Source organism: Hyperolius riggenbachi, chromosome 3 (genome assembly GCF_040937935.1).
Source record: "Hyperolius riggenbachi isolate aHypRig1 chromosome 3, aHypRig1.pri, whole genome shotgun sequence".
NCBI classification, from domain to species: Eukaryota; Metazoa; Chordata; class Amphibia; order Anura; family Hyperoliidae; genus Hyperolius; species Hyperolius riggenbachi.
This window is the reverse complement of record NC_090648.1, coordinates 321,070,146-321,085,374: the sequence shown is the minus strand read 5'-3', so window position 1 is coordinate 321,085,374 and position 15,229 is coordinate 321,070,146. Positions and strand designations below refer to the sequence as shown.

Here is a 15,229-nt window from a genome sequence, read left to right as displayed (position 1 = left end):
TACACTGGGTTGTACATACAGGTGTGGAGCAGGCTACAAACAGCTTCTCCTAAATACATTTCTCACTAATTTGCTAAACAAGTCTTTCAGGTGGACAGAATTATGTATAAAAACAAAACAAAACCAAGTATTTCACTTGAGAGAAGCTCTGGAAATCAGGATTATTTAGGCTCAGGAATGAGTAATGTTTATTATGGTGGATGTAGAACAGGAGGATTGACAATCACCCGCAGTCAGCTTTTTACTAAGCTAAGTAAAGAGCCACAACCTGCTGGTATTTGCAGCATAATACACAATTAACTGCATACAACTGTTCACAATAAATAGTTGTCTAGATGCCAATAGGTATCGCAAGTTTTAGGGGTCAAGAATCACAAGTATGGTTATTGTGTAGCTAGTGTAGAGTTGTTTGTTAGGCAGAACGATCAGGCAAACTTACATTTACTGACAGCTGCTGAGAAAGGTTAGTGTTATGCATCTTTATGGAGCTGCAGGGAGGTTACATCCAGATGAAGGGGACAGTATTAGTATTGGGGTTTCTTCAAAGAGATGATTAACGTCATGTGAGAGGCTCAGATTGGAGTAGTTACTGGGGATAGGGTTTGCCAATGAAGGGTAAAAGTCAATATTGGGCGTAGGAGTGAGGAGACTGCTAGCCTAGGTTTGGGTGTCTGTGGGAAAGGAGTGTCAGTTTCTGGATATTGGTGTTCATTCTTTCACAGTCTGTCTTTATATAGCCTTCACTTTTGGCAAAGATTTAGGAAGGCTGGAATAATTGTGTTTACATAAGTCAGAACAATCCAAGGCAGAAGTCAGCACTGGTTTACAGTTAGAGAAAGATGAGCTGATACTTTTGGCAGTAGCAGGAAATATACTACTGGCACAGAATAGAATACAAAAGAGGGAAGTAGAGCGGAAAGAGAAATAGTTTTATGGCAGACAACACTTTATAATGCCAGGAAACATCTCCACGGCCGATAAAATCTTAAAACAGCAATAAAGAGGCACAGTATAGCAAGCATTTTTTGTTCTTGGAGAAAGGAGTTGTAAAACATATTCCATGACAGACTTTGGAACGCAACCAAGACTGGAGTAGATGCACAGAGGTAATTATGTGAGAACAAGTGCAACTTAGTACACATAAGTATACTGAGGCCCAAGGCCAAGATGTGACCTATATGGGGTTAGTAGGTCACAACTGGGCTCCCATTCAACTCCTAAATGGGTGTTATGATATAACAGGGATAAAGCTTGGTGCCCATTACTGAAAGACCACAAGTGTGCATTGCCCCACACCATGCAGACACCAGCATGTCTATGATTCACCCCTAAATGAGTAAGACCGCTATAATGCATGAGGAAATAGGAAAACTGTTCATTAAAACACAAAAATCAAAACTTTTGGCAACTAAGTAAAAACATTCTGATCTCTGGCCTTAAAGTAAATCAGGTCCACTGCATTTTGTAATAAAAACACATTGCACTGAGACACTGTATAACTGTCTGGCAGTAATTCTGCCCACTATGCAGGTGTATTACCTCAGTAGCACCCAGGGGCTTTGAGGCTGTGTGGCCAGCATAGTTATGGTGTGGCAGGAGCAGGAAGAGGTGTAGCACTGAACAGCAGGAGGGGGCAAGGCTGAGCTTCTAAGCCAAGCACTCTAGCCAAAAAACAGGAGTTCCAGGGGCTCAGTAGAGCCTATCTAGTGGCAGCAGCCTGGGAAATATATCCAATAGTATTGCTTTAAGACATTGATTAGTACCCTATCAAGATGGATTTAAAGAAGACTCAAGCCCCATGGCCAGGGTAGAGATTTTTTTTTTTGCTTGCAGTAAATCCCCCCTTCTCAGTTTTTAAGCTGGTCACATTTTTGGGCAGATAAAAGCTTTGCCTGTGTAATAGTCAATTAACAGAAAAGGAAAAATAAAACTGCGAGGATAAAATAAAGTAAAACAATTTGGCGAGTGGTTTCATCTTTTAGCAATGATTTCTATAACTTTACTTGCAGTAAGGAAAATGTTCTGCTTAAAAACACATTTACTAGTAGCAAAAGCTTTCCATAGACACCGCGCGCACGCACGCACACACGCACACACAGCCCCAGTACAAAATGTTGAAATACACAAGTGATATACAACCGTGAGGAGTGGGTGAGGGAATAATACTCTGTGCCAGGGAAGAATGCAATCACTTCTCCTTGGTATGTAAGCATGCACAACTGGAAACACTGGTGTACAACACTGCTCACCTAAGGTCTACGCTCATTGAAAAAAAAAAAAAATAGATCCTTCCACACAGTATTACAGCCTTACTCTTAGGCAACAAAAAACCTAATCCCAGACTGATGTGATTCCCAGATTACTGTCAAATTATGTATAAAAAATACATAGTTACTTCTCTGTCAGCCTACTATTTACAGGCAGCCAAACAAAAATGAGATGGCGGCTAACAGAAAAAAAAAAAGATATGTAGGGAAAAGCAGTATGCTTTTGCGCTCAATTTTTTTTTTTTTGTGTGAAAAATACAATAATTTTACTTTGTATCAATAAAACCTTTTTGTGTTGTCAAATTTTACAATCTTCATCCAAAGGAGTAAGTACTTTGAGTGCTTTATGAAGTGCAATAACCAAAAAATACTATGTAATTTGTAGGGATTTGAGTGAGGAGCCGCTCCTATCCTTGCAAGTCATTGAAACATGTATTACAAACACGGACTGGTTTCTTGGACGAGGGTGTTAAGGCATTCTTTGCGGAACATTCTGCACAGAAGATATTTCCACAATTTCTACAGTGGTGCTGAAAATACAAGAAGCACAGGGTTATTCTCCTAATAGGTTATCAGGTAAACGGGAATAGTTTTCTAAAAAAAAAAAAAAAAGCCAGCTACTTACCTAAGGAGAAGTAAAGGCTCTGGCTCCATTTAGAGCCTTCCCTCTCTTCTCCTGGTCCCCGCTCCAGCGCTGGCTCCCCTGTAGCAGTATTCAACCAATGTGGTCAAATACTGCCGTTTCTGCCACTGAAGAGAGGCTCCGGCAGTCTTCGGGAGCCAGAGTGCTCCCGAAGACAGCCGATCCACACTGTGCACACGCAAGCACCCTCCATTGGGCATACGCAGTATGGAGACGCCTGTCTTCAGGAGGACTCGACTCCCAAAGACTTCCGAAGTCCACCGCGGCAGGGATTTAAACAAGAAAGTTAGCGCTGGAACTAGGGAACCGTGAGAGGAGCGGGAAGGCTCCAGGGTATCCAGAGCCTTCCTTCTCCTTAGGTAAGTATCTGGCTTTTTTTTAGGAATCGATACCCAATGACTAAGTCTTAAATTACTGAGTTATTGCTTTTCCTAACTGCATACAAATGGCAACCAAGTTTGTGTAAACTCAAAAAAATTAATAATCAACTAGTATGAAGACATCAAAATAAAGTCAAGCAAGACTTACTCTTCTTATTGTTACAGAGAACCCTTTCCCACACTCCATGCAATTTTGTACTTCATGGTCCTCCGTCCACTTTCTGTTAACGGCCTGACTGTGTTTTATCTGCAATGTAGAATAAAAAATATCTTACAATGAAATGATTTGAATACATGTAGTCCTCGTTAACGAAGATAGACATTGTAGGTTAGTTCTTAACCTGAATGTTTGCATGTCAGAACACTGTCCCACCTCTGTCCCCTGTGCTTCCAGTGTCACTTTCTGCACCACCTGTGCTTCCACTGTGTTCCCGTGCCTTCAATGTCTCCATCTATGCTACCTATATCCCCAGTGTCTCCAATCTGTCCCTTGATGCCCCCTCTGTCCGCCTGTGCCTCCAATGTCCCCCTCTGCTGCAACCTCTGTCCCCTTGTGCCACCTGTAGTCTCTCTACCCCCCTCTGTATCTCCTTTCAACACCCTGTGCCTCTTTCTGTCCCCTAGTTCACCTTCTAGCCCCTTTGTACCTCCTTTCATCCCCCCTGTGCCACCCTTCTGTCCCCCGTGCTCTCTCAGCCTTGTAGAATAAGGGGCACCAGAAGAAATGCTACCCTCTCCTCCCAGCCGACTCCAGCAATGTGCATCTATGCACTCTGCTCATGGCTCACACCATTGCCAGCATCTTTGGCATGTCATGTGATTGCACGCGACATACAAGAAGAGATGCCGGGGACAGGTGTGAGCAGGAGACGGAGAGAGGAAGATGTAGAGCGTTTGAGTTGGCTTGGAGGTGAGAGCAGCACTGCTTCTGCTGTGCCTTACTCTATGTTACAGATTAGGCTGGGGGAGCACAGGAGGGGGGGGGGGGAGATGAGCCCCAAGACATTGAGGAAGCTTGAAGCTGCTCTTTCAAGCTTCCCTCACCGCAGAAATGATATCATTGCGACAAGATCGGACGTTTATTTTGGGTGTCGTTTGTATGTCGGCCATACATACCGTGGGGACTACACTACCATATCAATATATACCAATAGAAATTCAGACATTTTTAATGGTTGACAGCAGAAGGAGCAAACCACATAAATGACTTCAGTCTCAGGCATCTTCAGGGACTAGTGACGGCTTACCTGAAGGGACTGATTTTCTCTACCGAGCTCCTCCATGGCGTATGTGGATTCATCTACCTTTTTCCGTAGTTCAACAACTTTGGCTTGAAGCTTCTCAATCTCCCCCTCGCTCTTCAGGTATCTACAAAAAGATGGGAATAAAAAAGGACTAATCTGATAAGTGTGTATTAAAAAAATACCATAAGATTTTTCTCAGTATTATCTGTGGAAGTAGTTTGTCTGAAGGTATCCATGCAGAACGTGAGGAAGTACAGAATTACTAATTATCTTTCAACAGAAATCAAAATCTACTGTTCCAACTCCGGTCTATGGCCAGTCTTTTTGATGGCATGTCATTTAACCTAGGAGTGCGTTGCTGGGTTGTGGCATGGAAACCAGAGGTGACACATGCAAACATGGGGACTACATACAATGTCCCTGAGAAAAGTGCCTTGGTAAGAATTCAAACATGGGACTAGTCCTGCAAAACAAGAGTCCTGGCCATTAAAGGACAACTGGCCATGGAGGCTGCCATATTTTTTTCCTTTTAAGCAATACCAGTTGCCTGGCTGTCCTGCTGATCCTCTGCCTCTAGTACTTTTAGCCACAGACCCTGAACAATCATGCAGCAGATCAGGTGTTTCCGACATTATTGTCAGATCTGACACGATTAGCTGAATGCTTGTTTCTGGTTTTATTCCGACACTACTGCAGCCAAATAGACCAACAGGGCTGCCAGGCAACTGGTATTGCATAAAAGTAAATACATATGGCAGCCTCCATATACCTCTCACTACAGTTGTCCTTTAACCTTCCTGGCAGTAAGCCGCGCAGGAGGTTTTCTCAGGCCCTGCTCGGCCGATTTTCTTAATTTTTTTTTGCTGGACGCAGCTAGCACTTTGCTAGCTGCGCCAGCACACCGATCGCCGCCGCCCCGCGCCCGATCGCCGCTATCCGTCGCGGCGCACGCCCCCCCCCCCAGACCCCGTGCGCTGCCTGGCCAATCAGTGCCAGGCAGCGCCGAGGGGTGGATCGGGACTCCCAATGACGTCATCGACGATGGGGGAAGCCCTCCAGGAAATCCCGTTCTTCGAACGGGATTTCCTGATCGGAAGCGGGCGGGGGGATGCCGCAGAGTAGCGGCTATCATGTAGCGAGCCCTGGGCTCGCTACATGATTTAACAAAAAAAATTAAAAAAAAAAAAAAAACTGCTGCGCTGCCTCCTGGCGGAATTTTTCATACCGCCAGGAGGGTTAAAGAGATCCTGGAGGATCGTGGAGGTGGTAAAATTGGACAGTGATTGGCCAATCAACATTGGATGTGTGTACCAGGCTTAAAGTCAAGTACACACTTTTGAATATGACTGGCTAATCACTGACCAAGTTTACCACTTACATGTAGTATGCGGGTTTACCAACACAATCTCCCCCCCACCCCCGATGTCTCTGCTATCAATTTCAACCTAATGATGGTCTGTTTACTTCCTACTTTGCTTGCAGCTTAGAGATACACTGGACCAACTGCAGACTTTTGACCTGTTTACTTCAATCATTATAGACATTCCCCACACCTGACTATGGAACCGCTAGTCAGTCAACCATCAAATTTAATTAGGCACCTTGGAAAGGATGGAACTCCACAAAAGTACTGACATTCCTAGAACAATCACCCAGCCAGAATGTAAACACCTTTAAGCCGGCAGCATGCATTCATTATACAGCTTCAATGTCATTAGATCATTAGGCTTTAGTTAGAATAACTAAAGCCTAATGATTGCCCAAGCATGCATAGAGATTACTGTATACTAGCAGAGATGGACAAGCTCTGGAGTGAAAGCAGGTAATGTGCAATCTCTGCAGGCAAACTTCAGATTAACAAAGCATCTGCGGATCTTATTTGCACTAGTTTTGTTAATCAGCTCAGTATTTTTGTAATTGTCTCAGCTTTATAAATGATCTTCCAGATGATTTCACACTATCTATATGAAGAGGGGTCCACAATCCTTAGAGATGAAGGACAACCTACCTTTCTAAAAGAGCCCGTCTCTCATCCTGGTTATTCTGCACCGTTGCTTCCAGCACAGCAATCTCTCCTCGCAGGTCATCTGTCTGCTTTTCCAGCTCGCTGACTCTACGCTGACTGCTCTGCCATTCCTTCTTTAATGTCGCCAGATTTTCATTTAAAGCTGTGATCTGCATATTGAGCTTAGACTCCGTCTCTTCATTTCTTTTCCTTAGTTCCTCTTTTTCTTTCGTTTCTGCCGCCTAATTGAGGGCACAACAGCAACAAAAAAACAAAAAACTACTGTTAGGGAATGCAGGAAATTTCCCAAAACAGATGATACAAGCCCACAGGTTGCCAGCAATTCTTTAATGCCATCCTGAAGTGAGAGGAACATGGAGGCTGCCATGTTGATTTTTATTTAGAATATGCCGCCTGCCTGCCCATCATGCTGTCCTGCTGGTTTCAGTATTGCCTGAGACGGAGGTTAATTAACCACTTATGGACCACGGGCTTAAACCCCCCTAGTGACCAGGCTATTTTTTACAAATTAGGCCACTGCAGCTTGAAGGCCTCACGGCAGGGCCGTACAACTCAGCACATAAGTAATCTCCCTCCATTCCCCCCCTTTTCGACCCACCAACAGTTGGTGGGCTTTGATCCTTGCTTATTTTTTTTTTATTATTATTTATTTTTTAAATACATTTGACTATTTATTTAATTATTTTTTTCCCCAGCTCTCCCTCCCCCCGCCAGCCAATGAGACATCAGCCTATGACAGCCGATCGTCCTCTTGCCTCCCAGGGGGACAGCCGTGTCACACGGCTGTCCGCAGTACATCGCTGCCTTAGATCGCAGCGCTGTACAGAGTAAATAGATGGTGGTTTCGCCGTCTAACAGTCTCCTAGCAGCAATCGCCGCTGGGAAGCTGCGTAATATGTTGGCTCTTTATAAATACAATTAAAAAAATGACGGAGCAGAGCCAGATGGCGTGGAGTGGTCCTGGGGCTGCCGCTGCAGTCACGCCAATCGGCAAAGGGTTAAACAAGCATGCAGCAAGTGGAAAACCTAATCTGTATGCTTGTTCTGGATCGGGGATCCACAAAGTATTAGGTACAAAAGAATAGGACAACAGTCAGGCAAGTAAAATGTTTAAAAATAAGCCACCAATGATTTTTTTTCATAATACTCAAAGATTGACTTTTCTTAAAAGTGTAACCGAGTTGTAATTAATGAAAGAAAATAGATACACTTATCAAGAGGGAAACCTCTGGATCCTGCAGAGGCATCCCATGTCCTCCTGGCCTCCACCGTTGCCACGCATGGACCCCTAAAAGAAATCCAACAAGAGCTTGTTGGATTTTTGACCATGACCACGCTCCTCTTCATGCTAGAGCGTTGACAAGCTGCGCCTGTGCAAGTAAGCCGATAAGCACAAGCCACTCTGTGCTATTGTACAGGCGTGGCCATACTCACATGGATGCAGCACAGCTGCGCTCATGCAAGAATGAGCTCATGCAATAATATGCAGGAGGGTCCCTGGCAGCCACGGTGGTCTCCAGGAGGACACAGGACGCCTCCAGAGAATCCAAAGGCTTCCCTCTTCTTAGGTAAGTATCTAGTTGTTTCACCTAAGGGCTGCCTTGGATTAACGTTAAATCAGGAAATCCATACGCATGTAGAATTACTGTTGCAGGTAATGCTGTAAGTGGTAGGGACCGTTGCAGCTTACCAGCTTATTCTGCATTTCTGCTTGCTGCTTTTTCCATTCCTCATCTTTTTTCTTCATTTCATCCTTCAGAGTCTGCTGCATCTTCTTCTCCTGCTGCAGAGTTGTCATGGCGGCCTCATGCTTACCCTGAAGCTCGAGCTTCTGCTGAATCAGTAGCTGTTTGGCTTCCTCTAGCCCACTTGTTTGCTGTTAAGAGAATCACATTTTTGTGAAACATTAAAAATGAAAGCATAGTGGTTTCTATGGCAACATATATGCTGGCAATAGTTATATTGCCTTTTCCAGTTGAGTCATCCACTCTTATTAAATCTGCAGAAAATCTATTACTATTAACATATTTAACTGATCAACTTTCTATCTATGTCAGGCAAATTTATAAGTAAAAAGTGTGATTTGAAATATTTAAATGGTGATTTGGAATACTGGAAATACTGGAATGGAGTGGGAGAGGGAGGAGAGGTCTGGAGTCTACAGCCAAAACTGCTGTACAGCATCAGATGGTACAACACCAAAGGTTCAGTCAATTTGCAATTCTGGCTAGTAGAGAAAAGATTACTAGCCAACCTGATGAGGGAGCATTCAGCTTGCCATATAAGGCAGTTATCAACCTGTGCATGGCTAGTGTTGTACTACCAGGAAGGCTCAATAAAAATCTGTACATAATATGACATTTTATTTGGCGCTTTAAGCACTTGACTAATTTTTGTAAGACAAGTTTGGTTAAGCTATGGAGGGGGGAGGAGGGCCCACACCACAGCGCATGACAGAGTGGCACGGAGTAGGCAGGGTGAGTAAGAGAACAATGTCCTTACCCAGCGCTCAGCCGATATGACCTACCAGACAGATTGCTGACCAAGGCACCGAGTAGGATCAGAGGCCGCTGTACACATGCTAGATTCTTGGCAGAGGCAGCCTCTACTGGCCACCACAGCAGAGAGCCATATAGCCTGTATACAAGGCTTTAGCTCATTTTGGGCGGAGCCATAAGGAAATGCTTAGCTAGGATCTACTCTGTTATCTAGTCAATTCACTTTACTCCAGGTCACTAGGGATAGTCAATGACCTGCAAAGAAATGGGCCACTCAAATACCGCAAAGGTGGGACTGGTCCATTTTCAATCTGTATAAATCAGCATAGAAAAATTTGCTTCTCATTGGCCATCTCTATTCATTACTCAAATGTAATGCTTTTTTTTCTTACCTGTTGACATTTTGCTAGGGCAGAGAATGTAGATGCAAAACAAAGTAGACAATGGAACTGGAGCTGAATTAGATCCTACATTAAATCAGTGTAAAGATGCTAGATTTTAATTGCCCAAAATGATCACTTGTCATGGTCTTGGGTGAGACACAAGTTACAGGTTTCCTCCACAATGCTGCTCCCTTCCACCCCAAAGGAAAGAACAAGCTGCTTGGCAGACAGCAAGGTAGCATCTCCATGCAGTGACTGTTACTAAGTGATCACCCCAAACTATAATAAAACCAGTTTTGTGTGACCATTCTTTATTGTGTGTATGCAGTTTAGTTGACATGTTTTGAGTTTGGTCAAATTATGAATGGCAATTCTGGGTGAGAGAAAGGTGAATTCTGGTGAATCCATACTAATGCTGGATACACACGGTGCGTTCGTGCACTCGATTTTCCCGTCGATTTGTTTATTTCCAACATGTCCGATTTGGATTTCGATGGATCGTTAGGTCGATTCGGCATACTTTGCATGCGAATCGACCTAACGATCCATCGAAATCCAAATCGGACATGTTGGAAATAAACGAATCGACGGGAATCGACGGGAAAATCGAGTGCACGAACGCACCGTGTGTATCCAGCATTAGAGCAGTGATCACTATGATTGGCTCTAATGAAATTGGCTCCTGACCGCAGGGAGCTCTGCTGTCATTATGACAGCAACGACTGAGTGGTGCCAACAGCGAGAGCGACTGGAGCACACAGCAAGAGTGTTTGAGATCCAAGCCCTGGTAGGGATAACAGCTCCCAAACAGGGCATAGATTTCAATAAATGCCATCCAGGAGGGATTAACTTGTGTTGAGAACACAAGAAAGTCTATGGACAGTTTCTCAATTTTTTTTCCTTGCTCAGTTTTCTTGAAAAGTATTACCTTATGGAATTCGCCTTTGACATTCTTAACTTCCTCCCGCATTTTGGTTAGTTCACCTTCTAATTTCTCCTTCAGGGAAGCCAGGTTAGTGGATTTCACCCTTTCATCACTTAATTCTTTTTCAACAAGGGCCTGGAAAGCAGAAGTTAATAAGAAAAAGGACAAAATACACTGCCAAATAAAATAGCAGATATCTTATCCCAGAGAGAGAAAAAGGTTCTTTAACCCTGCAGCATCTAGCAAAGCCTGAAAAATCATTTCTTAGATGGACTGATGCTCGAAAGCACAGTATAAGGGATGTTCAGATGGAAGATCATCAGACACCATATGTTATTGGACAAAACTGACTTAAAGCTGACACACACACACACACCATATGCTAAGTGCCAGTGGTTTGCCACATTTCAAGTGTACTTGAGGCATTGACATCAAAAGGATTTACAGTATACTTACCAAAGGCTTCCTCCAGTCCCGTGTAGTGTTTGTGCAGTCCCGACCATTCCACCACTGTCAGGTCCAGTAAAGTCCCCGAATGAACCAGTTGGGGACTATTGCATATGAGCGGTCTTGGCCATGCGCCCCCTCGATCGTGGTCCCATGGCTGGGAGTATTCCGCACCTGCGCAGTTACAAGCCTTAACTAACTGGGCAGGCACAGAATGCTCCCAGCCCCGGGAGTGCGACCAACGAGGTGTGTGGCCAGGGCTGTACACTGAAGTACTTAGTGACTATCGGGGCTGACAGAAGGACGACGGAGGGGACTGGACTGATACTGATGGAGGCCACGGACTACAGGGGGCTGGAGAAAGCCGTATATAAGTATACATCCTTTTGACATCAATGTCTCAAGTTTGCTTTAAATGGTCATATCAGAGCATTTATGCACAAGATCATTAATTTGTTTATGCAGTGCTCGCACATTTCCTGCAGCACTTTACAGTGTACCTCACACCATTTCAGTACGGCATACTATCTATGCCATGCTCTCGGAACAATTGTGGACAATCCGACTCTGCTTACCAGTATGTTAGTGAAGACTGTATGTTAGTGTTCGCTACTGTGTGATATCCCCAAATGGTATACAGATCAGGGAATACTTATTTATGCAACTGTACTGTACAATGCAGCTTGTTCAAATGTGTAGCTGAAATCTATTGATACCGTCTCTGTGCAATGATGTGGTTCTGTCTGTTGCAGTATAAAACAACATTTTTTTCACTTGGCTCCTTCAATCAATAATAATTTTTAGATACTCCTAATTGCAATCCAAGTCAATTTCTAACTCAAAATTAAACACTGTCTTTGATTTTCAGGTGGATCAGAAGACAGTAAACAGACTGGAGTAAAGTAACCTATTATGAATCAAGCTCATTATTGGCTAGCATTACACTTAGGGCCTATTTCTACTACACGCAGATTGGATGCAGAAAAACTGACTCCAATGAATGCCTATGGGAAAATAGGCATCCGAAAAATCGCGTTTAGTGAAAACAGGCCCATAGGCTTTCATTGGAGTCAGTTTTTCTGCATCCATTCTGCATCCAATCTGCGTGTAGTGGAAATAGGCCCTTAGGACCAATAGATGACCAAGAGAAAAAAAACAGGACCCTGAACAGCCAACTCAAATTTGGTGCCATCACACCCATCAGATGTTGGATCTGGCCTTTGCAACCCAACTGCTTAAATTGCTCATATCTCCGGTTTCATCATTTAACAAGAGCAAGAGCATATGTTATATTTCAATCTTACATATTTGCTGGATAGTTTCAGCATTCACTTATGAGAAGTCTTGTAGGTTAAAAAAATTAAAGTGGATCTGAACTCTTGCACAGAACAGAAGACGTAGAGAAATAGCCTGTGTAATTCCCCCTCATTTGTGTCTAATCACAAGTTGTAATTTGATCCTCCCCTGTGTCACATAACTGGCTAAGGCAGATAAGCCCATTTGAAAGCACAGTCTGTTAAAGGGGAACTTCAGCCTAAACAAACATACTGTCATTAAGTTACATTAGTTATGTTAATTAGAATAGATATAATTATAATTATATAAATAATAATATACATTTTTTTACCCACCCTGTTTTAAAAGAACAGGCAAATGTTTGTGATTCATGGGGGCTGCCATCTTTGTCATGGGGGCAGCCATCTTTTTGGTTGAAAGGAGGTGACAAGGAGCAAGAGACACAGTTCCAACTGTCCTGTGTCCTGATAACCCCTCCCAGCTGCACACTCTAGGCTTCAAATGTCAAATTCAAAATGTAAAAAAAAAAAAAAAAAAAAAATGTGCACCAAAACAGCAGAACGAGAGCAACAACATCAGAAATCCCATCATGCCCTTAATAAATTATACAGTTCCGTTCCATCTATTTGCTGGAGATGTTCTTATCCAGTATTACATTATTCCCACATTTGGTGGTCCTGCCCCTCAATCCAGAAATTTTGGAAAGAGGTTGAGGTTTTTTTAAGAGTAAACACAGACCTAGACCTCCGTATCAATAAAATAGAGGCAATCTTTGGTCAGGGCCTGCAAACCACTACTGAATTATCTATGGACCTCTTAATGTTTTCAACCTTGATCGGCAAGAAACTAATTATTGAACACTGGGGTACCCACATTATCCCTACAATATCAAGTTGGCTCACTAGATTTAACGAGCTCTTAGAGCAGGGGTCGGGAACCTATGGCTCGCGAGCCATATATGGCTCTTTTCATGCCTGCGTATGGCTCTCTGGCTCGCTAAAAGACGTGTGACAGAGCGGCCAGAGAGCCTGTGTTTACTAATCTGCCCCGCCGTAATCTGCGCCGCGGCCCCGCCCCCCTCCTTCATGCCGGGTCTTTGTACTTATGTGTGCCTCTTTCATCGGCACCGCCTCCCGCGCCAGAATGCCTTTTCTGCCCGACCCAGATTGATGCTGGCGCTGCCTGTGAAAGTGATGTCACACGTTACGTGTGACACATCGGCGCAGCCAGCGGGAACTGAGGCAGCTTGGCGGGGGGAGGAGCCGACCCGACGACGTGCGACCCGGAGGCAGCCGCACCCATAGCTACTGCTTCGGAGCGCACTAGTGCACAAGCCAGCAGCAGCCGCCGCCGCCGCAGGAGCCGCCGCCGTAGGAGCCGCCGCCGTCACTCCAGGTCCAGGAGGTCACTCCAGTCTGGTAAGTTCATTTGTGGGGAAATCTTCTGCCAATGAGAGTTCATTTGTGGGGAAATCGTCTGCCAATGTGATAGGCATTTGTGGGGAAATCGTCTGCCAATGTGATAGGCATTTGTGCGGAAATCGTCTGCCAATGAGATTGCACTTGTGGGGAAATTGTCTGCCAATGAGATTGCACTTGTGGGGAAATTGTCTGCCAATGAGATTGCATTTGTGGGGAAATCGCCTGCCAATGAGATTGCATCTGCCAATGAGATTGCATTTGTGGGGAAATAGTCTGCCAATGAGATTGCATTTGTGCGGAAATCGTCTGCCAATGAGATTGCACTTGTGGGGAAATTGTCTACCAATGAGATTGCACTTGTGGGGAAATTGTCTGCCAATGAGATTGCATTTGTGGGGAAATAGTCTGCCAATGAGATTGCATTTGTGGGGAAATCGCCTGCCAATGAGATTGCATCTGCCAATGAGATTGCATTTGTGGGGAAATAGTTTGCCAATGAGATTGCATTTGCGGGGAAATTGTCTGCCAATGAGATTGCATTTGTGGGGAAATCGCCTGCCAATGAGATTGCACTTGTGGGGAAATTGTCTGCCAATGAGATGGCACTTGTGGGGAAATTGTCTGCCAATGAGATTGCATCTGCCAATGAGATTGCATTTGTGGGGAAATAGTTTGCCAATGAGATTGCATTTGCGGGGAAATTGTCTGCCAATGAGATTGCATTTGTGGGGAAATAGTCTGCCAATGAGATTGCATTTGTGGGGAAATCGCCTGCCAATGAGATTGCATCTGCCAATGAGATTGCATTTGTGGGGAAATCGTCTGCCAATGAGATTGCATCTGCCAATGAGATTGCATTTGTGGGGAAATAGTTTGCCAATGAGATTGCATTTGCGGGGAAATTGTCTGCCAATGAGATTGCATTTGTGGGGAAATAGTCTGCCAATGAGATTGCATTTGTGGGGAAATCGCCTGCCAATGAGATTGCATCTGCCAATGAGATTGCATTTGTGCGGAAATCGTCCATTAGCAACTGCATAACAACGTTATTAAAGAATGCAGACACGTGCGCGCGCGCGTGTCCGTGCGCGCGCGCGTCTGTGCACGTGTGTGGTGTCCAGCATAGGGCAGTGTGTAGATAAATGTTGAGCTGTGGGGTGCACAGTTTTGCTTCCGTGGTTGCTGAGGGGGGGCGCGTCTTGTACGCGGGAGGATGCGGTACTTTTCTTCATCTTTGGTCTGTTTCTTTTCTCCCCTTCTTTATTTAATTTTATGAAATAATTAAATTTGATTGGCAAATTCTGATTAGCATATATGATGAGACTTTATGCCCAACACCAAGAGCGTGGTGATGAAGCCTATCACTATGGTTGGGCCTTCATAAACTGTGGCTAGGCTCTAAGCTAGTCAAGAAAAAAAAAAAAAAAAGAAATCCCATCATGCTTTGCACAGCATCAGGGGAAAAAAGCCCGGGCAGTTTTCTTCTGTGCAGCTAAAAATGAGGCTTGGATAAGAGAAACAAAGTTCTGATGCTGTGAAACTGTTAAAGAGACACCAGGCCTTTTCAGTGATGCTGGGTCGATTTTTAGTCCGGAGGTTCACTTTAATTAAAAAATTACAGCTCATATAAAAAGGAGTACTTTTTTAATTTACTTTTTACTTTACTAAAATATACATATATATCAATGTCAGTTTGCAA

At 44.1% G+C, this 15,229-nt stretch overlaps 1 protein-coding gene across 6 annotated transcripts in view; it reads right to left on the bottom strand.

Moving 5' to 3' along the window:
• Positions 1-161: 161 nt before the first annotated feature.
• EEA1 (early endosome antigen 1) overlaps positions 162-15,229 on the bottom strand; it is a 145,745-nt gene continuing 130,677 nt past the window's right edge. For all 6 annotated transcript variants that reach the window (XM_068276810.1, XM_068276805.1, XM_068276806.1 and 3 more), the window contains 6 exons: positions 10,370-10,501; positions 8,251-8,436; positions 6,543-6,781; positions 4,538-4,658; positions 3,439-3,537; positions 162-2,797 (listed from right to left, as the gene is read on the bottom strand). In XM_068276810.1, the coding sequence (XP_068132911.1) occupies positions 2,675-2,797; positions 3,439-3,537; positions 4,538-4,658; positions 6,543-6,781; positions 8,251-8,436; positions 10,370-10,501 (900 nt within the window). In that variant the 3' untranslated portion in view covers positions 162-2,674. The remainder of the gene's footprint in view (positions 2,798-3,438; positions 3,538-4,537; positions 4,659-6,542; positions 6,782-8,250; positions 8,437-10,369; positions 10,502-15,229) is intronic.